Source organism: Podarcis raffonei, chromosome 6, assembly GCF_027172205.1.
Source record: "Podarcis raffonei isolate rPodRaf1 chromosome 6, rPodRaf1.pri, whole genome shotgun sequence".
Lineage (NCBI taxonomy): Eukaryota > Metazoa > Chordata > Lepidosauria > Squamata > Lacertidae > Podarcis > Podarcis raffonei.
This window is the reverse complement of record NC_070607.1, coordinates 59716078-59729171: the sequence shown is the minus strand read 5'-3', so window position 1 is coordinate 59729171 and position 13094 is coordinate 59716078. Positions and strand designations below refer to the sequence as shown.

At 41.4% G+C, this 13094-nt stretch overlaps 1 protein-coding gene and 1 long non-coding RNA gene across 3 annotated transcripts in view; one reads left to right on the top strand and one right to left on the bottom strand.

The window, feature by feature from the left end:
* Positions 1-9358, top strand: part of SLC26A9 (solute carrier family 26 member 9) — a 59941-nt gene extending 50583 nt beyond the window's left edge. Inside the window, exons 17-21 of the mRNA XM_053393347.1 lie at positions 1099-1395; positions 2321-2375; positions 4014-4159; positions 6955-7032; positions 7162-9358. Coding sequence (XP_053249322.1) covers positions 1099-1395; positions 2321-2375; positions 4014-4159; positions 6955-7032; positions 7162-7209 — 624 coding nt within the window. The 3' untranslated portion in view covers positions 7210-9358. The remainder of the gene's footprint in view (positions 1-1098; positions 1396-2320; positions 2376-4013; positions 4160-6954; positions 7033-7161) is intronic.
* Positions 6847-13008, bottom strand: LOC128416131 (uncharacterized). 2 transcript variants are annotated; one of them, XR_008331147.1, is made up of 3 exons: positions 12913-13008; positions 11721-11821; positions 6847-7476 (listed from the first exon to the last, which is right to left on the bottom strand). It is a non-coding gene; the product is annotated as an uncharacterized LOC128416131 (long non-coding RNA). The 2 variants fall into 2 exon arrangements; XR_008331146.1 differs by lacking the exon at positions 12913-13008 and having other exon boundaries at positions 11721-12215.
* Positions 13009-13094: the final 86 nt, after the last annotated feature.

Genomic DNA, 13094 nt, shown 5'->3' with positions numbered 1-13094 from the left:
CCAGTGCAAGCTACTGAATTCTACAATGAAAAATGTGAAGAAAATGTATGAACTTGTTAAAATTGGGAATTGTTGGACCATTTCTTCTTTTGCCCTTCATGCGCCACTTGTATTTTTTTTATAATCTATTACTGCCTTTCATTGGAATTATTTAGTTTATTTCATAAAATTTATATACCACTTGATTGTAAAAAACAACAACAAAAAACAACAAGCAACAACCCTCAAAGCTTTTTACAAAAAGAATTAGTAGATAAACAACCAACAGCTAGCACTGCGGCTTATGATTAATGCTGAAATCCCTCAGTCTCACCTCATTCAGGAGAGTCCTCTTACTCTCAGGAGAGCCTTTTTCAGTATTTCAAGCCAATGTTTAAATGATATGATATAAAAGTTTGTACTGTATTAATGTATTTGACGGCTGGTTTTGTTTTGTTTTAATGGCATTTTCTGATATTTTGCTAACCACTTCAGATACCAACCACGGTAGAAACGTGGTGTATGTGCATAAGCACACATGCATGTTGCAGGTTCAATCCCCGTATGGGACAGCTGCTAGATAATTCTCAGGGACCCTTCCAACTCTACGATTCTATGAGTCTATGTGCATATAATCAACATATTATAGAGAGCCAGTGTGGTGTAGTGGTTAAGAGCGGTAGACTCGTAATCTGGGGAACCGGGTTCGCGTCTCCGCTCCTCCACATGCAGCTGCTGGGTGACCTTGGGCCAGTCACACTTCTTTGAAGTCTCTCAGCCCCACTCACCTCACAGAGTGTTTGTTGTGGGGGAGGAAGGGAAAGGAGAATGTTAGCCGCTTTGAAACTCCTTAAAGGGAGTGAAAGGCGGGATATCAAATCCAAACTCTTCTTCTTCTTCTTCTTCTTCTTCTTCTTCTTCTTCTTCTTCTTCTTCTTCTTCTTCTTCATATAACATATGAAACCAATATTTTATTTATTTATTAAACTCATTAGTCACGGTTTGCTTGTTTCTTTGCCAATGCAACCCAAAGCAACTCACAATAAATAAGATCAACAGCAATGAAAATAAGTTAGAATAAATATGAACTTGAATGTGGTCCCCCTTCCTTTGCTACAGACTATGTCTCTGCAAGAGCTCCAGAAGGATTTTGCAAGCATGTCTCCGACAGATACCAACAATAACCAGACCTCCGCAAATGGTAAAAGCGTCTCCTACATTAACTTCAACCCATCTGAAAAGCAGGCTGAACAGGGAACCATTGCCAGTCATCGCAGCAGCACCTGCAGTGCTATCCCAGAATCAAACACTGACCCCATGACCACAGCGCCCCCATTTGTCAACTTCCACACAATTATCCTGGATATGAGTGGCGTTTGCTTTGTGGACCTGATGGGCACGAAAGCTTTGGGAAAGGTCAGTTTTCCTCTTGGTTCCACCTCCGGTTTATTTCTGTGACGCTGCACTGCCTACTGAATTCGTTCTCTTTAAAACTTCCCATTGAGTTTTCTTAAGTTTTAATAACAAGAGCTGCAGTAGTCTTATTTTTAAGAAAAGTTGGCAGGCACAGGGTAGCATTAGGCTCATTTCAACTAGTTGTAAACGCTGCCAGATAAGCAATCAGAACAAGATGCTGAATCCAAGGAACACAGGTCAGTTCCCAGAAACACATTTTGACCCTTGCACTCCTCCTACAGATCTCCTTCTGCTGCACTATTCAAAGCTCAGCCGTTGTTTACTGAGCCTGAACACTTGGTGGTTCCCATTGCTGTTCCAGGGTTACACATTGCATCAGTATCACCTGAGCTAAGCACTTTTGAAAATGCAGTGCTACATAGTTTGGTGTCCTCCCCCCCCCCGGCCGACACTGGAAGTGTTATTATGCTAATGTACCATGTCTTGAATTTGTAAAGGTAAAGGTAAAGGTACCCCTGCCCGTACAGGCCAGTCTTGACAGACTCTGGGGTTGTGCGCCCATCTCACTTAAGAGGCCAGGGGCCAGCGCTGTCCGGAGACACTTCCGGGTCACGTGGCCAGCGTGACAAAGCTGCATCTGGCGAGCCAGCGCAGCACACGGAAACGCCGTTTACCTTCCCGCCAGTAAGCGGTCCCTATTTATCTACTTGCACCCGGGGGTGCTTTCGAACTGCTAGGTTGGCAGGCGCTGGGACCGAGCAGCGGGAGCGCACCCCGCCACGGGGATTCGAACCGCCGACCTTTCGATCGGCAAGCCCTAGGCGCTGAGGTAGTGCATCCTAAATTCATGGACTCTCAGATTTCGTGTTGTAAAAGCTAATAATATACTCTCGTTCCCTCCCCCACTCCTGGTCTCCTCATATAGCTGTGCACCAACTATCAGAGGATTGGGATTCAAGTATTTCTGGCAAATGTACAAGGTAGGTCTATTGCTCTTTGTACCATATTTTCTCTATCTTCCATTTTGAGGGCATTGAAAATGGGCAGAGTAACTGCTGGAAGCAAATAAATATATTGCATGTAAAACACATTACCATTTTCATATTAATTGCAAAAATCTAGGCACTATACAAATTTAAAAGTCCTGTTCTGTAGTGTAGCATGGGGACTGAGTAGGTATTTAATAATGCAGCAATACCACAAATCAAGTTCAAACATCACTGAGCAATGCCCTCCGACTTTTTTTATATATGCAAAGTAGCCTCAGAGGCTGCCAGGCTATTTGTCACTTCAAAATTTGCTTTCACCAATCTGCTTTTCTTCCTGTGCGTGAAAAGATACTCATGCACCCTATCTCTCCCCCCTCCCCCCATGGTTGGCAAAACAGCTGGAGGGGTGGCCATAAGTGGAAGGGTTAAACAGGCTCTACAAATCAGGGAAGAATCACACATCTGAAACTGATTGTTGCATGTAGTTTCTGTCCCTCTAGTAGTATTAAATATCCAATGTGAATTGGTTTTGTATCAGTTTCCTGGTGTAAACTCCTTGTTCCATTGTGGATGCTTTCGCCAGCTAAAGGGTTCAGGGCATGACAATTCATAACAAAGCCTGTTTGTAGCCAGCAGAAAAGACACACAATGCTTAAAAAATAAATAAATCACACAACAGCATATGAAGAGGCAGGTATAAGAGACTTACATGATTAAGGGGTTGGTGTTTTCTTCTGCTTCACTGCATTCAGGGTTGTGTTTTTCTGAAATCATTAGACATTGCTAATGGTTGTAAATGTGTGACTTTACTTAACCATAAGAGGTACGATTATACCTCAGATTTCTTGAACTTGATTGTTCTTGGAAATAGCATGCAATTGATATGCCAAAGCAGCTTAAAGTTGGAAGATGGAAACACAGAGGAGGGATGGCACTTCTACTGAGGCAAAAGTATAGGGTATTTTTTTCATGATTGCAATTCAACCCACATTTTAATAAGCATATGAAATCATGTGGGCTTTCGCCTTTCGCCCCCAGTGGAATAGGGGTGTCTCACCCACAGACTACTCTAAAACAGCCTTGTTATCCCACAATGATTCAAGAATTATGAGATTTCCTGAAGAGTGTTATGATAATGGTGGTGAAATTAATGAATTACTCTACAGATTGGAGCTTCGGACAGGGTTCTAAATAATGTGAGTCTCCAGATCTTAGGGGTTTAATGACACAGTGACTCTTTCTATATTCTTGTCCCAGAAAAAATATTTTGCCAACACATGACATGAGCCAGCTGCTTCCAAGTGTACAGCTGGGGGGGGGGGACATTTCCCAACAAAGAACCTGCAGTCCCCCTTAGTCCTCTTGCTCAACCCATTAACATTTTGAGCTTCAAATTCAAACAGCAATAGCGCATCATCCTAGTTCCATATACTTGTGTCTGATTCTTAACAATTGCAACAGGCCCTATGGGCTTTAAATAGTATCATTTTGCATTACATAGGCCTTCTACCTATTATTCTGGCTCACAAATCTAGTGTATAGGAAATGCCCTGACACAAATAGTTTTCCAGCACACAGCTCCTGCTTGCAGTTTAGTCTATATACCGGTAACTTTGTCTCCTTCGTTAGCCCAAGTGTATGATGATATCCGCACGGGGGGAGTCTTTGAAGAAGGAGGTCTTGAGCCCAGTCATCTCTTCGTGACCATCCATGATGCCGTTTTGTTTGCAACAATGAATGGAAACAGAGCCACACAACGTCCTGACTTAGAGCAGGTAAAGATGATTCACTGTCTCTTCACTCTTTTTGCCACATACGTGCAGCTCTGTGCATGTGTGTTTAATACTCTTGTGCTTTCCTTTCGGACATTGCCTTAGTGGTTATGAATCAGATTGGCTAATAGGCTTCTTCTTTTCTTACACTTTGATCCTGCCTTTTCTCCAATAAGCTCAAGATGACATACACAGTCCTCCACTCTTTATAACAACCCTGTTAAGTAGGTTAGGCTGAGGGTTGTTGACTGGCCCAAAGTCACCCAGTGAGTTTCATGGCTGAGGGGAGATTTGAACTTGTGTCTCTGCAGCTTTAGTCCTACACTGTAACCAGTATAGTATGTATGGATGCAACCAAACTTTCTGCCCTCTTCCTATTGTTCACCACCACTAACAGACTCACAGCCCTACACCCCACCACTGGAGATCCTATAATCAATTGCTCCTCCGATCATCAGATACTGTACAACTATTTTGAAGCCTAGCTTTGCACCTGTTAGCAACTTTTTCAAAAAAGAGCAAAATGCTAATATTCTTTCTGCCACAACAGACTCGGAAGAGGAAGCTTGAGGGGAATGAGACAACAGGCTCCTTTTAGTCATTAGAAAAACATAGCTGAGTGTCTGGTCAATGGGTGTGTGTTGGTGTGCTAGATTTGGAGAAAAGGGCTGCAAGCTGCCCTGACTACTTTTCCATTCTGGACTCATTTTATCCAGCCTGAGTCTTGAGAGAAGATAGTGGTCTGCTCTTCCTGGAAACCTATCACAGATGACTAAGTTTGAAACATGAAAAACAAAACAAAACATGAAGTTGTTAGTGGTCCAGTCTAAATGTAATGGGCAAAATCTGTTTGGATTTGGATAGGTGCAAATAAAGAAATATTAAGTATGGTGGGTGGCAGAAAGCAAGGACTAGACATGGTGGCATGTTAAATCGCCCCATATCTCAGTTCTGTGTGTTCATGCACAGATATAGACAGCAAATCTATACAATTCAATGGTTCGTCTAAATGGAATGCTGTCTGGGCAGACAGGCAAGTTGTGGAGGTCATTCTGGTTTTGTGCTTCTTTCTCTAGAAGCCTTCACAGGTTGGCTTTTAAAAAATTCCTATGGAATTGTGGGGAAGAGCCCCAAATGAAGATCAGCAATTGATTCTGCTAACTCTTGTGGAGATAAAAGTATTAACTGGCCTCCCAGATCAAATAAACTCATTACCAACAAGTAACTTTATCTCATATGGACTGAGCTTTAGCTTATTGGTCATTACTAATCTCAAACACTGATTCAGCATGCCTGCCACCTCAATGTATCTGGTTAAAAGGAGAAATAGAGCCGGGTGTCATAAGCATATTGATGACACCTCACTCTATTAACCTGCAGCTGAATGTATGAACTGATTCTACAAAAACATTGTATATGAAGAGAGGAAAGATGAATACTATGGTTTTGATCGGTGGCAAAATGGCTCATTCAGACTTGCAAATTGCCACTCGATGCTGCACTTATCAAGTTATAATCATGCATGTGTGAGTCAGTCTGCAAGGCAAACCTGTGTTGCATGCAACAAACTAGCACACAGACATTTTATAAAAAAAATAAAAAACACCCCATCATTTTATATCTAGCTGCTAAGCTCATGGGGTAGTCATGGTCTTGGTTTCCTTATTTGCATTTCTTTGCTTGATAAAGGACTTGTTGACCCAGCCTTCAGCTGACATGATGGAACACCTAATCATTGCTGTAAGAGATTTGTTGAAGGTGAAACCATCTGGTTATCATCTGGATATGGGGCAAAGGACTAAGTCCTTGTTCCACCATGAGGCTGGGTCTAGCTACTGAGTGAGGCATGATAGGAGGCAGATACGTGGGGGCTGGGCAATATTTTTAGAAGCCTGTCCTGAACCACACACAGACATTTGTGTCTACAACATTCATTTTTCTATTTTTCAAACTTCTATTTTTCAAACTTCCAACGATTGCCACTCCACTCACACCCTTAACAAATGCTATTTGAATGCATTGACCCTTCCAAGAACAACTTGAAGTGCCATCACATCATCCAAACTCCACTGAAACCAAACTATTCACAGAACCGTTGTCTCATTCTTACAAGACGTTTAATACTTGGGAATGAATACATTAACACAATGTATTCATTGTGGTATATGTCGACCATAAGGGTTTGTGTGTGGGCACATTACTGTTTAATGAATTTGCATAGAATAAACTGTTCCTTATACTAGAAAATGTTTGTGGAGCTCGCTGACATGTAGATCTAGTGCCAGAACAGTGTAACAAAGCACTACAAACATGTTACAGTGCCTACAAATAACAATTATACCCCATGTTACAATACAATAAATATTTATTACTTGTAGCCATAGGCCATTGCAAAGAGGGGAGAGTACAACTGGAAACTCGGGGAGTGCTCATGTCCTGCTTGTGGGCTTCCCACAGGCATCTGGTTGACCACTGTGAGAACAGGATGCAGGACTAGATGGATCATTGGCCTGATCTAAAAGCCTCTTCTTATATTCATGACCATGATGTTTGCAGCAGCAGCTGAAAAAGTACACAATAGTTGCTGTATATACTGTCTATTACTGCATTACATTGGGGAGATCATCTTAAATAAATATATATTGAGCTGTCACCTTGCTAGTATTTGTATTGGTAATTAAATCTTTTAGAGTCTTGTGCTGACCTTTGGTTTTAAACAAATAAATGGCTGACTAGCAACATTATCACGTTTTTTAGCTTGCAAACAATAACTGGTGATTTGTCATGCTTCCATACAGAGGTCAAGTCAGATAGAAGTCTCTATCTCTGATGAATCATTGGAAGACAGCAGCGCTGAATTTCAAAACTTAGAAGAGGTAAGTTAAAAGAAAAATGTGGTAATAAGTGAAATGTCTGAGCGCTCATTCTTCTTAGTACATTTCTGGCCTGTTACTAGTATTCTCAGCATCAGTTACTCTAACCCAAATCTTTTTTTTTTCTCCTAGGAAATGTTTGGAAGCATTTTTCATTCGGATGCACAGACAGCACTGTGAGCTCATGAGAAACACTCATATGATGGCAAACTTCTTGACCAAGACATTACTTTATGAAGAGATGTCCCTGTGTCTGAATAGCAAGGAAAATAGCCTTTGTGCATTTTTGGAATGGGACCATTGGTGCTTTTGCATCCCAGAGGCTTCTGACCTGATGATCTCTTCTGCCTCCATTCATCTCTGGTTATTGAAATGCAGAGCAAGCGATTCTTGAAGCAGTTGGCATGGGCGACAGAAGGAGAAACTCAGGGAATATTCTTCATCTATCTAGAAGAAGCAGAAGAATAGCAGGACTATAATGACTTCTCTCTAGGCCTCATCCCACACTTCAAGCAATTCTTATGAACCCTTCAGGATGTATCTAGCATACACACATACCCAGGAACTCTCAGTCATCACCCTTGTTTTTATTAAGAGAAATACGAGGAAACACAGAGAACATATGATTGATCAACAGACATAACTCTCATGAGGTGTAGTTATTTGGGGTTTATTAAGGGGACGTTTGCTTCCAAAGTGTGAACTGATTTTATAGAGTTCACACTAAAATTAAGCATGTCTCTGAAGATGTTGCCCAATTATTCCTCTGCTTTCGTCACTACAGCCTAATACAGCACTCTTTGTTTCTATGGTCTAAATGCACCACCAGTATGTTTAGTGACCATCCATCATTTCTTGAAACATGTGCTGTATTTGCTGTGGTACTGAGCCTTATCAAACTACTGCCTAGAAGTAATGTTGTATTCTCTATTACAACTCCCCATTTTTAAAGAACAGTTCTTTTCAGGGGTAGGTGTGTGTGTGTTGGTGTGTGTGTAAATTACTTTCCATAGGAACTACATGCATAGACAGACCCTTTCAGAGTGCTTTGAATCCAAAAACTGTAACTGTCTTTTGACTCCTGCTTCTACCTTGTGTCTAGAAATTGCAAGATAATAGCTACTTGCACAGTATTTTGGTGCTTTAGTTTCCTGTTCTCAATAACTAAACATTTAGAAAACATTCAGCTTAAGTTCATATTGAGAAATAAACAAAACTTCTGAAGGGGCCAATTTTCCTGGGACCTGTTTGCCAATCCCATACATATTCTGTATGGGATAAAAGGATAAATTGTACCTCTTAAATACTATATTGAAAATACTCAGATTGCAGTCTACTAAATGCTTAGACTTCACCTCAGATGCAATTTTGGTTGGAGGACTCTAATTTGATTTACAGGACAAAGTTCAAGGGCAACGTTTGGTTTATTATTTGATCCCTCAAGCTATTTTAATCTATGCAAACATTCTCGTGGATTTTCTTTAACGTGTGTCACAGATGGGGAGAATCTACCTCTCAGGCAGACCTGCCTGACTAGTTAACCTAGAAGAAGTTGTCTTTTTAAATTTTATTTTGTAAATGCGAATTAATTTTTATATAAAAATGTGAATAATGCAAATGATGTTTTCGTTTTCTGTTGTAATTCCTTCTAGCAGCCCCAAGGTGTTGAATATGTAATGCCTATGACTTAAGGTTAAATGTTCTAAAGTAAATGCTAAGCCTAAGATATACAGCACAAGCCAGAGAACATGAAAAAACAAACCAAATAAAAGGTTGGCCATTCTGATGCGGCACTGTGCTGAAATAAGTCATAGTTTGGTTCATCATGTCTTCTGAACCCAGACTCACGGTTTAGCCCTCTCCAGAATAACCATCAGTTGCATTCAAAGCTTGTCCTATGGTTTACTGCTTGTGTTTTGTCTGCCGTAGCTAAATCACAAGCCCAGGTTAAGACAATACACTAAGTCAAACTATGGCTTAACTCAGCACAGCACAGCAGCAAAACAACAAGAGAGGAGTAAAGCAACTGCAGTCTTCTCTTCCAAAGGCCACACACACACTTGGGCATGCACACTGAGATGTGGTTTGGTTTAAGTGTGACATGTGAACCAGGTGAGGGGTGGGGTGCAATCAAACCACTCTAGGAGTTTCCAAAGAAAATAAAAAATAAGAAATGGAAATGGAAATAACTTGAAACAGAAATAAAATTATCTCCTCCCCCCCCCCCAAATCTACATTGTTCTAACTAGTGGAAAATCACAGAGATTTCAAATGCATGCTTAATGTAGATGATTTTGGAACTTTAAAAATATATTGTTTTAAAGCTGCATCCAAGTGTTTGTTTAATTCTTATAATTGTCTTAAACAATAAGAAAAAAAAACATTGAGATGTAATCTGAATAAGATAATGCAGCTGCATTATAGCTTCCAGATAAATGGTGCCCAGCTTGCAAAGAAAACAGAACTTCATGTATCATCTACTGTGGGCAAAAATATCTTGGATTACAACATCCAAGTTTCCTTAGTTTCGTTCTGCATAATAACTCATCCCCAGAGGCACATATAAATAGAGGCGGTGGGGTTTGTTTTTTGTTTTTTTGTTTTTTGAAGCCAGGTCCAGTCAAAGGCCCAGCATGCATGCCACATTAAACCAGTTTAAAACAAACTTTAGTGAAAGCTCCTCTCCTGCACCTGTTGTGCCACCAACGAAACAAAAGTGTACTGCAGGGGATAAAAATGATGCAATACTGTCAACATAAAAACATAAAAGTCTGCTGGGATAGGTCAACAGCCCATCTAGTCCAGCATCCTGTTTGAGACCACATAACACCGGTCCTGAAAGACCTACATTGGCACCCAGTACGTTTCTGAGCACAATTCAAAGTGTTGGCGCTGACCTTTAAAGCCCTAAACGGCCTCGGTCCTGTATACCTGAAGGAACATCTCCACCCCCATTGTTCTGCCCGGACAATGAGGTCCAGCACCAATGGCCTTCTGGCGGTTCCCTCACTGCGAGAGGCCAAGTTACAGGGAACCAGGCAGAGGGCCTTTTCAGTTGTGGCGCCCACCCTGTGGAATGCCCTCCCTTCAGATGTGAAGGAAATAAACAACTCCCTGACTTTTAGAAGACATCTGAAGGAAGCCCTGTTTCGGGAAGTTTTTAATGTTTGATGTTTCAATGTATTTTTAATATTTTGTTGGAAGCCGCCCAGAGTGGCTGGGGAAACCGAGCCAGATGGGTGGGGTAGAAATAATAAATTATTATTATTATTACTACTACTACTTACACTGTCCAACCAAAAGCCTGTTGGAAACCTGCAAGAAGGCAAATGGCATCCAGAGGCAAGCTGCCTCTGATAGTGGAAGTAGAACATAGCCATTGCGGCTAGTAGCCCCTAACAACCTTATCATCAATGAATTTGTATAATCTTCTTTCAAATCCCTTCCAGTTGATGGCCATCTCTAGTTTTTGTGGGAGCAAATGAAATAGTTTATACTATGTGCTATGTACGGTAAGTCCTTTCTTCTGAATGTTCAGCTTCACTGGGTGTCCACAAATTCTAGTGTTATGAGAGAGGGAGAAAAACGTCTCCCCCTCCACTTTCTCTATGCATCATTTAATACACCTCTGTGATGTCTCCTCTTACTTTTTCTCTCAACTAAGAAGCCCCAAATGTTACAAACTTTTCTCACAGGGGAGTTGCTCCATCCCCTTAATTATTTGGGTTGCCCTTTTCGGAACCTTTCCTACTCTACAATATCCTTTTTGAGGTGAGGCAACCACACAGTGTTCCAAGTGTGATTGCACAATTAGGTTTGTATAATGTCATTATGATATCAACAGTTTTATTTTGCAATTCCATTCCTAATGATTCCTAGCATGCAATTCGCCTTTTTAACAGCTGTTGCACACTGGGTTGACATCTTCATAAGCTATCCACTATGATTCCAAGGTCTTGTTCCTGGTCAGTCACTGCCAATTCAGACCCCATATGTGAAATTAAGATTTATTTATTTTTGTCCCAATGTGTTACACTTGTCCATACTGAACTGCATTGGCCATTTTATTCCCTACAATTTAGTTTGTATAGATACTTTTGGAGCTCTTCACAATCTCTTTTAACCACCCTTAACAATTTGATAACATTCACTAACTTGGCTACCTTACTGCTCGCCCTGAACTCTAACCTATTTATGAATAAGTTAAAATACCCATATCCCAATACTGACCCTTAGCGGCCTCCACTTTCTTCATTCCTCCACTGAGAATAGTCCATTTCTCTTTCTCAATCTCCAAAGCCACGATTTCCTACATCCAGCAATTACATGCTCAGGTCTGGGATGATCAGTCAGTCCCAAACCAGAGCCCTCAAGTACCATAGCACTACAAAAAGGGGAGGTAGGATTCAGAAAATTTTCTCCCTCCCCACCTCCTCAATCTCCCTCACAAGCAGCCTAAACAGCACTGTTTCAGGCTGGCTGGAAACTTAACCAAGAGCATCTTTATGGGGCAGATCAAACACACACACACACACACACAGGCAAATGCATTAAAAGCAGCTCATCTTAAAATGGTATAAACAAGTCAGCATACACAGAGTTCCAATATAAAAACACCCCATGAGGAGACTTAGAATATTTCTCCACAGTCTTAGTGATGCTGGATAAAAGTCTGTGTTTTTAGTACTTACCCAACAGGTCTGATTTAAATATAAACCACAGAGCAGAGCCTGAGATGATAATCTTAAAATCTAGGTAGGTTCATATGGATCGAGACAGTCCTTTAGGTATCCTTTATAGAATAAGAAAAATATGATTTTAAAATAAGTGTGAAAGTACTACACATTTTGACAAGGAGGGTGTTAACTCACACCATCCAAGGTATCTGAATACTAACTGCCGTGTAGCAAGAGAACTGTATTTTCCCATCAACATCAGTCTGCATTAGGAAAAGTTTAAATGTCCCCACAATGAAGGCAAGATGTCTGCTCACCCTATAACAGTTACAGCATGGCAGTAGATTCTCAAAAAAAGAACCATTCTATACAAGTCATCAAGTATGAAGCATACCTGTCCCCACCACATATTAGATCATATCCATTTAGGGGGAAACAATGTTTACCCAATCTATGCAGTCATTAACAGCCCAATCTGTTGTCATGGTACAAGAAATATTTGCACTTGAAATGTACTATCCCAGCTAGCACCCCAGTAGTCTGGATGTATGCGTTGGTTCTTGAAAGTAAGCCCTAGCTGAATTTACTGTACTTCTCTTTTGCCCAATTATTTGGGCATAGGTAGAACTCTGAATATTAGGGATACAATCCCTCCAAGTACTAGGTTAATACCAGTTCTTTACCTACAGCATTGCCTGAAAATAATCTCAAACCTTGTTGATAAAGACTGGCTTAAATGTTGAATACCTCATCTATTCCAAACAATGTGCAGACCTGGTTTTTCATGCCCAGGAACACCTCCGTCCCGCAACCACCCCCTAGTTCCAGAAGTTCTGGGGTTCTAGAAATCTCGTTTGCAACTCTGTAGTATTTTTGATGGTCCTCATAAAGATATTAACAACTTTGTTTCTTTGAAATCCCCCCCCTGGACCCACACTGCTATTTTCACTCTTTATTGGGCAGTGCAATCCTATGCATGCCACCTTTACTCAGAAGCAAGCACCACAGCAGGGCCAGCCCAAGACATTTTGGCACCTGGTGCAAACCAAACATAGTCATGTGTCCCTTGCCTGGAAGAGGAATACTGAGCTCTACATCAGGAGCAGGCAGCAAGTGAAGATCTCCATGTGATGTATTCCTTGGGAGGCCGGATCTGCTGCCCCTGGCAATCCTGTCCGCCGCCCCCCCCCCCCGCCAGTCACCTTACCTTGCCTCATGAGAGGCCCTGCCTTGCCCTGCCCCACTGTGTTCAATAGGACTTATTCCCAGGTAACCGTGAATGGCAGCAGCCTTAGGATTGCAACATACTGCTCTCCTTCCCCATTTGTTTTTAACACCAAGAAGAGCTGCTGCAGTCCCAAACGCGGCCGATATTACGCAGGCACACGC